At 46.2% G+C, this 11822-nt stretch overlaps 1 protein-coding gene across 1 annotated transcript; it reads right to left on the minus strand.

Annotated features, from left to right (window-relative positions):
* Positions 1-46: 46 nt before the first annotated feature.
* On the minus strand, positions 47-5063 carry LOC311236497 (uncharacterized protein; the record flags this gene model as incomplete). The annotated part of the gene is made up of 4 exons (XM_084324175.1): positions 47-220; positions 4243-4422; positions 4589-4726; positions 4932-5063. The coding sequence occupies 4 exons, from the start codon at positions 5061-5063 to the stop codon at positions 47-49; spliced, it is 624 nt and encodes a 207-aa protein (XP_084180301.1).
* Positions 5064-11822: the final 6759 nt, after the last annotated feature.

The following is an 11822-nucleotide window of genomic DNA, read 5'->3' on the forward strand; positions in this document are numbered from 1 at the left end:
ATACCGGATCGATGCGGAGGTATAATTTTATTCGCATTAGCGTTAGTTAGCAGAGCGGCTCTGAAGCGGTTCTGGCTCTGCTCTGGCTCTGCTCTGGCTCTGCTCTGGCTCTGCTCTGGCTCTGCTCTGGCTCTGCTCTGGCTCTGCTCTGGTTCTGCTCTGGCTCTGCTCTGGCTCTGCTCTGGCTCTGCTCTGGCTCTGCTCTGGCTCTGCTCTGGTTCTGTGCCCGGCAGCACCGTGGCGCTCATAACAGGCTACAGCTGTGGCAGTGTGATTACCTCCTAGACGATCTGATGATCTGAAAAGACTTAATATCTCTCTGTGATCCCGGTCGATTTGGTGTGTTTAGGGGGGACGGGGAAGCGTCCCCCCCCCCTACCCCCCCCCCCCCCCCCTCTAATGTCGTAATGACGGGTTCATTAAAGAGATATCTTCTTGCCGCGCTCGCTAACCCGCTAACCGGGCACAGATGGCGTAGGGGGGGCAGTTATGGTATATCAGACATGCACAGTAACCCTGTCTGAGCCTACTGCTTTCAATGTCTACACCTGCCCTACACTGTAACCATAATAATAATACATATATATATGTATTCTTACCGTATATATATATATAAAGTGGGTATCAAACAGGAGAGAAGACTGTCAGGTTTTAAACTGTGGACACCAAACAGAGAAGGTGAAGACGGCTTTAAACTGTTAAACAGTAATCCAGAACAATTTTATTGCACTGTAAAAAACTGTTATTTTACATGTCTGCACTTTAAGTGCTCATTTTATGTCTATTCTATTCTACTACTTATTGCACTGCACTATTGCACTATTTTACTACAATACAATACAAATAAAGTTTATTATTATTATTATTATACTTACCGTATATGTATCTATCTGTCTGTACATACCTGCATATAATCCGTTTTACATATCTGTAGACTGTAGATATCTAGACTGTACATATCCCTTACCTACTCTTACTAGTTACGCTGCTGGCCAGTATGACTTAGTACCAGGCACGTGCACACATAGAGCCCAAGGGGTGCTTGAGCACCTGCCTTTTTGAGCCTCATAAAAAAGGTGCCCCTTTTGAAAAAAAAAAGAAAAAAAATTCGTTACGCATATAGACTGCCCTTCCAACTGAAAATGTCAGGATAGAATCAAAATATTAGGTAAAGAGAGAGAGATGCCCCATATTCCATTGCAGTTTGCACGGCCTCCTCAGCGTGCCTCTCCGCGGACCTATATTTTATGCATAGCGTGGGTGGTGATGATGATGATGATGATAGAAACCGCTGTGGCGCATACAGTTGAATGCTGGTATTACACTCACTGAGGGACACGAAGAAGTCAAGTCCGATGGGATTTGGGAATCTCAAATACAAATCGGGATTGGAATAAAAAATGCATTTATATTAAACAATACAGAATATACAGCACTTCTTGGAGTCTGTAGGGTAAGCACGTATTCCCTCCCTCCTGAACATTTATGGAGATGTATGGGCCTTTTAAGTCAGTGATAAAAGTGTCTTTCAAGGATAAGTGAGCTCCTGCACTGATTATTATAGTTCAATATTCAATATTTGATCACCAAAACCCCCCAAAAAGCATAAGAAGGTGGCCCCCCCGCTATGCGCGCTCGGTTAAAACACACACAGGTATAGTGCCATTTTCAGCCTTTGAGCACCTGCCCCTCTAAAGTCCTGTGCACGTCCCTGAGTGGGTGTGTATCTGTTGTGATGGAAATTAGTCCGAAGGATTACGACAAACATCTGTATCTCCAGTATGCACCCTCCCAAGTGATGATGTTTGGAGGGCGTGGAGGAGATGTATTATAGGACACGAGTGTCAGCTTCCTCATGGTTGCATTGATCCATTGGTGGACTGTTTCCAACATGGTGGACTTGATCACCTGCAGTGATGTAGACATCCTTGTCATCTGGGAACTGTCCATCTGTTAACAACTTATTTGACAGGAATGAGAAAATGTCTTGTTACACCTGGCGCAAACTAACTCCTCGTCAACAGAAATATCTCTACTTGACGTGTATTGTGTCTATCACAATAAAAGCTTTCCCATAGAGCTCTGCATGATGTTTGAAGTGCTGCATTCTCAGCTTATTTGCTGTCTTCTTCTGTGTTTTCTTCTCATGGAACAACAGTAAGTTATTTCGCTTGATCGGTGCTGTCAGAAGTCTGTCATTTGATTCAAGCACTCTTCCTGAAATTGTTGTACTGCTCTTGTCCCGTAGACTCGAGTTGATATACATACATACCAACTATTCGCCTGTTTTATTCTCCACCCATCCATAGCAACACTATTATCACCGACATCCAAGAAGGGGGATCCCCCTTTGAACGGCCCTTCTAAGGTTTCTCTCCTCCACATCGCCTGTGGTGCTTTTTTCCTATTGCTATAGGTTTTTCCTTACCTTTGCTGGGGTATGTCTGGGAGTGTTGCATTTATTACTTTACATTTATTTTGGATTTCATGGTGGGTTTTTTGTTCTTGATTTATTGGGATGTTTCTTCTTGAATAGTTTAAAGAAGACTTGTCCGGCCCATGGGGACATTAACTTGTGATTTCGGGCTTCACAAATCAATTTGATTTGATTTAATATGCATTTATATGTCCAGTGATACAGGTATAAAGACACTATGGTCAGGCACTCTACTACTGGCCCCTGAGCAGCTAACACTGGAGCGGTTAAAGCTGAGGTGCCTTGCTCAAGGGCACAGCGAGCAGGCACATGCACACATAGAGCCGCACAGAGCACAAGCACCTGCCCTTTTGTGCCTCATAAAAAAGTGCCCTTTTTATGCCAATTATTTTTACCCTATTTTCTTTTTTACCTCCATATAGAGAGAGTGATCTGCAATCTGCTTGGGTTGGGGGTGCAATTCCTAACAGGCTCAACCATATGGATAAAAGTTCCCATAGTATGTGCATTACACAAACTAAAAACAGATATTACATTACATTACACAAACTAAAAACAGATATTACATTACATTACACAAACTAAAAACAGATATTACATTACATTACACAAACTAAAAACCGATATTGTCTGAATTACTAGAAGAAAGAAATGCACCACCTTTGGCTGATAGTAATTTATTAATTTCTTAGGATTTCTTTTGGTCTAATAAATGTTCAAGGTTCTTAGATGGATCCCCTGCTGCCCTCCTCTTCCTCTTCCTCCTCCTCCTCATCCTCCTCCTACTCTTCCTCATATTCCTCCTCCTCCTCCTAATCCTCCTCATCCTCCTACTCTTCCTCCTCCTCCTCCTTCTCCTCCTCCTCCTCCTAATCCTCCTCCTCCTCCTCTTCCACATCTTCCTCCTCCTCCTCCTCCTCTTCCTCCTCCTCCTGCTCCTGTTCCTACTCTTCCTCATCTTCCTCCTCCTCCTCCTCCTCCTCCTGCTCCTCCTGTTCCTGCTCCTACTCTTCCTCATCTTCCTCCTCGTCCTCCTCCTCCTGCTCCTCCTCCTCTTCCTCCTCCTCCTCCTCCTGCTCCTCCTCCTCATCCTCCTCCTCCTCATCATCCTCCTCCTCCTCCTGGTCCTCCTCCTCCTGCTCCTCTTCCTCCTGCTCCTCCTCCTCCTCCTCCTCCTCCTCCTCCTCCTAATCCTCCTCCTAATCCTCCTCCTCCTGCTCCTCCACCTCCTGCTCCTCCTCCTCCTGCTCCTCCTGTTCCTGCTCCTACTCTTCCTCATCTTCCTCCTCCTCCTGCTCCTCCTCCTCCTCATCTTCCTCCTCCTGCTCCTCCTCCTCCTGCTCCTCCTCCCCCTCCTCCTCCTCCTCCTCCTCCTAATCCTCCTCCTAATCCTCCTCCTCCTGCTCCTCCTCCTCATCCTCCTCCTCCTCCTCATCCTCCTCCTCCTCATCCTCCTCCACCTCCTGCTCCTCCTCCTCCTGCTCCTCCTCCTTCTCCTCCCCCTCCTCCTTCTCCTCCTCCTAATCCTCCTCCTCCTCCTCCTCCTAATCCTCCTCCTAATCCTCCTCCTCCTGCTCCTCCTCATCTTCCTCCCCCTCCTCCTCCAGGGGTCACTGCAGGGGTCACTGCCTCCTTCTCCTCTTCCTCTTCCTCCTCCTTTCTCCTCCTCCTCCTCCACAGGGAGCAGCGTACTGGCTCATGTTAAATGGCAGGCCATGCATTACGCAGCAGCTTATGGCACTGTGCAGGATCTTCATGTCCTCGGCTACAGTCCACCTTTCGCTGCTCTGGTCGTAGCGCTCCACCTTGGAGATGGTTCTGAAGTCATTGGAGATGCCTCCGACCACGAAGAGCAGGTCGTCCAGCACCGCGATGCCAAAGTGGGAGCGGGGGGTGATCATGTCGGGCAGGGCGCTCCAGGAGTCAGTCAAGGGGCTGTAGGCCTCCGCGCTACGCAGGTAGTTTACACCATCAAACCCTCCCACCTGAGGACAGGACACATGAGAGGAATGTTTTAGTGTGTGGCTCAGGCAGGCAGACACTGTATTAATCCACTTAGGGAAATGAAGGCATCACAGAAGCATTGAAAGTCAAATGATACATATCTATAGAAATATCTAGTATAAAGCATTTGTCTCCGTGTGCACCTACCGCATAGACATGTCCTCCGTATGAAGCGACTCCCACTCCGCTACGCCTGCTGCTCATGGGGGCGATCAGAGTCCACTGGTCGGTGTCTGGGCTGTAGCACTCAGCTGTGAGCTGACACACTCCACTACAGATGTAAACCTGTAATAAGAAAGAATATTCTAATTTAGTTTATATATTCCATTTGATTTCATTCTACTTTAATTGTCTGTTAATGTTGATGCACCAAAGGACCCAGACACATCTTTTGTATGTGCAAGCTTACTTGGCAATAAAGACATTTATGATTTATGATCTAACGTTCCTTGTGTTCATCTAGCACCCTGTGTCCCTCAGTTCCACCCACCTTGCCCTGGAGGGCTGCTGCCCCGGTGTCGCCCCTGCGCTCCAGCATGGGTGAGATCACTGTCCACTGGTCGGTTTCAGGCTCGTAGCGCTCGGCGGTGTTCAGGTCCACGTGTCCGTCCCACCCTCCCATGGCGTAGATACAGCCGTCCAACGCGACCACGCTGAGGTGACTGCGGCGTGAGTGCATGGGAGCCGCCTGCAGCCAGCTGCGAGTGACGGGGTTGAACCTGCGCACACTGCTGAGAACCTTTCTGCAGTCCGAGCCGCCGACGCAGTAGATCAGACCGTGGAGATAAGCGGTGGCGTGGTAGGCCCGGGGACTCTCCCCCTCAACGCTCACGTCCATCCATCCACCGGCTCGGATGTTGTAAGCCTCCATGCCACCCCCGCCTCCGATGGCCAATAGGACCTCCTGGGGCCGGCGTGGGCGGGTCAGGGGGTTTGGGAGCCTGTCGGAGCCAGGGGGGTTCAGGACGCTGAGGATGAGGGGCCTGCAGTCGTGGCTGTCCCTCACCACAGGGTTGTTCTGGACGTTGCTCCTGAAGTAGTCAGGCCTCATCAAGCCCATGCGAACCTGGGAAGAGACAAGCAGACAGCGGGTACAACTTAGACATCGGTTGTAGACGGTTTCTGTTGCTAGGGAACAGTTTGGACCCAAATGTCTGACAACCACTGTACTAGGGAACCTAGTGTTGTTTTAATGTAATGCACAGTAATACAATTAGTTTATTTTTATTTTTATAAATGTTTTTATTTTATTTTATTTTCATACATAAAACAGAACATAACAGTACAATAATAATAATAATAATAATAATAATAATAATAATAATAATAATAATAATAATAATAATAATAATAATAATAATAATAATAATAATAATAATAATAACAGCGACGACAACAATAATAACAGTAACATGAATCATAATGACCTTGACAAGAGACAGACAAACAAGAAAAAGTAAAATAATAAAAATAAAATTAAAAAGAATGTGGCTCAGGCACTAGCAACCATGTTTGTGTATCCGTAATACAATTAGTTACCTTGGGCAGCAGCAAAGGGATGTGTGTTTTACGCTCCTCACGGGAGTGGTCGATCCAACGGAGGACTGCCTCGAACACCGTCTCCTCGCTCTTCACGTTCAGGTCATCCCTCTCGATGATGTCCACCAGTTGCTGCAGGGACAGCTCCACAAACTCCTGTGAGACGTGCAACATCTCCTCAAAGTGGCACACAATGAAGAGATGGGCCTTGCACCTCAGGTCAGGGCAGTAGTAGATGTCCGCAAACCTCCAGATGCCGACACAGTTTTCCAGAGACAGCTGGCCCTCTAGGAAGTCAGAGCACGCTCCTACTATGCCAGTGACGCGAAGCTGGTCTGCAGCCACCAGAAGCTGTTCCACGTTCTCTGCTGTCACCAGCACAAAGCGTGTGTAGGAGTACTCTATGATGAGCTGCATCATACCCGGGGACACCCCAGGGATAGTGTAGACTGGTTTCTCTGAGTCGCTCCAGCGAGTGAAGAGGGCTCTGTGGGACGCAGAGTATAGAGATATCTGATGAGTAAACAGTAAGCAACATTCTGTCCTGTGTAGTAATCAGAGCATGTGAGTGGAGCGGAGCGGTGGATTTTGAAGTGAGCGTGGAGTGGGCTTTAAAATGGGTCCGAGCGACTCCGGAGCGAGAGCTCTCCTCCGCTCCGAGCCGCTCCCAGCCGCTCAGTGCACACGATCACACAGAAACTGATGTAATATACATGTAATACAATGCCAAAGCAATAGGTGGCGATGTACAAACATGAAGGCCATTTTCAACCAATGAGAAGGGTGAACCGTCACTACACATCCTGCTAAGTCCAAAGTAGAATCCGCCATCTTTAAATCACCTCGGGACCTCGGGCGAACGCAACATTTATTTTCAGTGAGAAACAAAAAAAGTGCAATAAAAAAAAAAATTATACATTCACTGTGTTCTGCCTCATTTATTGATGAAACGAAACCAACATCAACACAATGTACCACCAAGAGCGGAGAGTTTAGTCTCTCAAGAAAGCGAGAGACTAAAGCTAACGCTGTTGTTGTTAGCTTACATGCTAACGTGAATGGGATCGGCCATAGCATTGCAGCTAGGCTAGCTACCATAGCATAGTACAGCTAGTTGAATGGATAAATGTTATTTAACATTGCAGAATGGGTACAATACAATACGGCTCAATACAAACAGGCGGCCCAGGGGGTGCAGACTATTGTAGTTTGGTCAAATCAAGCTAATTTACATCATGCTCCAAAAAAATTCTGCTGAGCGGGCTGTGGAGGGGGGAGCGCTTGATGCGCAAATGAAGGTGAGCGGTGAGCGAGCGGAGAGCGACTTGGGGGGGGGGGGGGGGGGGCCAACATAAGCGATTGAGAGCGGAACCAGACGTCTAGAGCGAAGAGCGGTAGTAATTAGGGCTGACCCCTATTAGTCGACTATTCGGTCGAAAGGAGCCGTAGTCGACTGCCAACCTCTTAGAAGCGTGGCTAACGCTAATGGCACGCACACCAGAGGCCAACTGCCTAAGAAAACAGGCACAGAGGCACTGAAAGAGGATTTCACCCATCTAATGAACACACTAGACTAGACAAATATCAAGATGTATCCATCAGTGGACCAATTGCATGCTTTTGCAGAGGACAAGAAGCCTTCAGTCGACTCCTTCAGACATTAAGCACCCCCCACAGCCCAAATGGAATGATACAAAAATATATTATACTTTTAGATTTTTTTATAGTCGAGTAATAGTCTACTAATGGCAAATTTTGGCCAATCATAGTCGACTATCCAAATCCTTAGTCGGGGACAGCCCTAGTAGTAATATATTTTCACTGTAGAAGTATAGGGTATTTTTACAGTAGAAGTACAGTATAGTATCTGTTTACAGTAGAAGTACAGTATAGTATCTGTTTACAGTAGAAGTTCAGTATAGTATATTTTTACAGTAGAAGTACAGTATAGTATCTGTTTACAGTAAAAGTACAGTATAGTATCTGTTTACAGTAAAAGTACAGTATGGTATCTGTTTACTAACCAAGCTAACCTGAACCAAGCTAACCTGAACCAAGCTAAACTTACCTGAAATAGTCGCTGCAGTCACACAGGAGGGCCTTGTGGGCGTTAAACTCAGTGCTGTTGACTTTAATAACCACATCACAGAACCTTCCCTCCAGACGCAGCTCATTAAGGATTGTACAGGACATTGTTTCCTTTTCCATGTGGGGATTTTAAATTGTATCTACAGAATATATTCAAGCTTACAAACAAGTAGCCGGAAACAACAAGTGATATCTTCACTTGTCTTCTGAGATCTGAGAACTACTGAGAGAATTGTTGAATATATACTGTACACAAATGTTCTAGAATGTTCTATTATGACATCATACTGTGACATCACAAATGTTCTAGAATGTTTGATTATGACATCATACTGTGACATCACAAATGTTCTAGAATGTTTGATTATGACATCATACTGTGACATCACAAATGTTCTAGAATGTTTGATTATGATATCATACTGTGACATCACAAATGTTCTAGAATGTTTGATTATGTCATCATACTGTGACATCACACATGTTCTAGAATGTTTGATTATGATATCATACTGTGACATCACAAATGTTCTAGAATGTTTGATTATGACATCATACTGTGACATCACACATGTTCTAGAATGTTTGATTATGACATCATACTGTGACATCACAACGGAACATGTTTGAGGTCATTTGAATAATATAAATAATATGTTGACATTAAAAAAGAACAAATAAAATGATAAAAAAACTACATAAAACATTGATACAAATTATAATAAAATATTTAAGTAAAATGTATAGAAATAAAGAAAAATAAGACAATGAAATAAAGATAATAATTCATTTAAAAGCTATTTTAAAAAGGTAAGTTTTGAGCAGTGCCAACCGAGTCTGCTGTCCTAACAGACTTGGGGTCTGTAGGGTAAGCACTTATTCCCTCCGCCCTGAACATTTATGGAGATGTATGGGCCTTTTAAGTCAGTGATAAAAGTGTCTTTCAAGGATAAGTGAGCTCCTGCACTGATTATTATAGTTCAATATTCAATATTTGATCGCCAAAACCCCCCAAAAAGCATAAAAAGGCCCCTCCCCACCCAAAAAGGGCCCCCAAAAATAGCACAGGCCCAGTGCCCTTTTCAGCCTTTGAGCACCTGCCCCTCTAAAGTCCTGTGCACGTCCCTGCTTAGTACCATAGTGTCTTTATACCTGCATCACTGTACATAGTAATACTCCGATTAGCACTGTTACTCAGTAGTACTAATTTATGTATGTTATACCCAGTTTAATCACCTGTACATTGTATATCACTATTGTACTTTACTGTTACATTTGGACTCTGGTTGGATGCCAAACTTATTTTCGTCGTACTGTACTTGTCCTGCGTGATGACAATACATTTTAATCTAATCGAATCTAATCTAATCTAATCTAATCTACTGTCTGAATCCATGTTCAGCGTTTCCGCTGGTCCCGCCGCCCCCGTTCACAGTGGAATAAATTAGATTACTCACTGCAGCCGCGGCAAAAACTGAAACAAATCAAACCTGACAGATTTCAATAAAAGCCGCTCGTCGAGCCGCTGCTTGACACACGAGGGGCCTCCGCTGCACCTCCGCCGTCTGGAGGCGTTTACGCAAATATGTATTTTATGTTTCTGGAAGAAAGAAAAAAAATTCAACGGCCTGCAGAGTTCATGAGATGTATTCCCCCCCCCCCCCCCCCCCCGCGGTGTCGATCATCCTAACGAGAGAGCGGGGTCACGATGTAGGTCGCGACCTCTCTCTCCGAATACAAGGCCTTGAACGCGGAGACGCGGAGTTGCACCGGGGGGGGTGTGAAGGACGAGAACTCCTGTCTTAAAAAAAGCCAGAGGACCCGCCTGTGTACACAGTAGCGAAAAAGCCTCAATAAAACCAGCCTGAGTGACAAACGGTCTGTAACGGCCGCGCTGGTGCTCCGAGTCGCCTCGCGCACCGCGCAGCCTTTACGAGGCGAGGAGCGCTCTTAAACATGTCAAACGCATTAGCGGTCGGGTCCTAATAATGTGTGTCCCGTAGACTAGAGCGTCGTGAGTGGCATTGTGTGCCCGTCAGCAAACTGAGGTCCAGCGGATAGCCGTGGCCAGGGGGGGGTGAATGCTCGCAGCCATGATGTGACATTTCAAGATGGCGGCCATTTTTTAAGATCAGCGTGGTCACGTGGTCCAACACGTGAGAAACAAACAACACCGAGACCTCCTTATTAATCTTTCTTATTTCTATGAGAAGAGGAGAAAAGGACAGGCCGGTTAGGAAAGAGACGAGGACAGGCCAGTGAGGAAAGGAGGCTGCTGAAGGAGGGAAGGGGAGGTTCTAAAACAAGGGGAGACCAGCTGACCCCCGCAGGTCAGATAAATAAGCCATCAGTGAAGCGATTGTTGAATTCACTATGTTTTTCCAAGTGGGGTCCTCTCTGCCAGAGACCGTTGTCCACAGCTATAGGTTCATGTCAAAATGAATAGTCCAAATCAGTCATGAGTCATTTGGGACCCTGGCTGGCTGGCAGGCAGGCAGGCAGGCAGAGAGACAGACAGACAGGCAGGCAGGCAGGCAGGCAGGCAGGCAGGCAGGCAGGCAGGCAGGCAGGCAGGCAGGCAGGCAGGCAGGCAGGCAGACAGACAGACAGACAGACAGACAGACAGACAGACAGGCAGGCAGGCAGGCAGACAGACAGGCAGGCAGGCAGGCAGACAGACAGACAGACAGACAGACAGGCAGGCAGGCAGGCAGGCAGACAGACAGACAGACAGGCAGGCAGGCAGGCAGACAGACAGACAGACAGGCAGGCAGGCAGACAGACAGACAGACAGACAGACAGACAGACAGACAGACAGACATGTTGGACAATTCAAATGGGCTGTATTGACATGGGAAACATACGTTTACTTTGCCAAAGCCAAACAAAACAAAACAAAGCAATCAAATAGAGAAATCAGAAGAAATCAGTACATTACAGGAGGAATTTCTTGTATGGGTGACAGTAGGGATGTCCGATATTATCGGCCGACCGATATTATCGGCCGATATCGGTAGTAAAATGTGATATCGGAAAATATCGGTATCGGTAAAAAAAAAAAAAAAAACAATAACAATATTTGTTATATATATATCCAGTGAAATTATTAGTTACCTGAAATTATTCCGTTTTTTGGGTGGGGAAACCCTGCATATATCGGTATCGGTTGATATCGGTTGATATCGGTATCGGAAATTAAGAGTTGGACAATATCGGAATATCGGTATCGGTAAAAAAGCCAATATCGAGCATCCCTAGGTGACAGTCTTTATGGTGGTTGTATTCCGTTGGATGTCCTTTTCTTGTCACAGCAGCTCACAGATCTTGCTGCTGTGTTTGCACATTGTTGTATTCCACCCAGTAGGTTATGGGAGTTTTGGGTTATTTTCCATGTTTTCAAAAGTCTCTTTGGGTGTTTGCAATTTGTGGGAAGTATATGTCTCTGTTTCCACCTCTTCTTGTGTGCAGTGGGTGCACAGTCTGTCTTCTCTTGGGAGCCAGGTCTGCCTATGGCGGCCTTTCTCGATGGCTAGGCTGTGCTCGCTGAGTCTGTACCTGTCTCTCTCTCTCCCTCTCTCTCTCTCTCTCTCTCTCTCTCTCTCTCTCTCTCTCTCTCTCTCTCTCTCTCTCTCGTCTCCTCCTATCTCTCTCTCTCTGTCCTCTCTCTCTCTCTCTCTCTCCCCCTATCTCTCTCTATCTCTCTCTCTCTCTCCCCCCTATCTCTCTCTCTCTATCTGTCTCTCTCTCTCTCTCT

This window comes from Notolepis coatsorum (genome assembly GCF_963971535.1).
Source record: "Notolepis coatsorum genome assembly, chromosome: 11".
NCBI lineage: Eukaryota > Metazoa > Chordata > Actinopteri > Aulopiformes > Paralepididae > Notolepis > Notolepis coatsorum.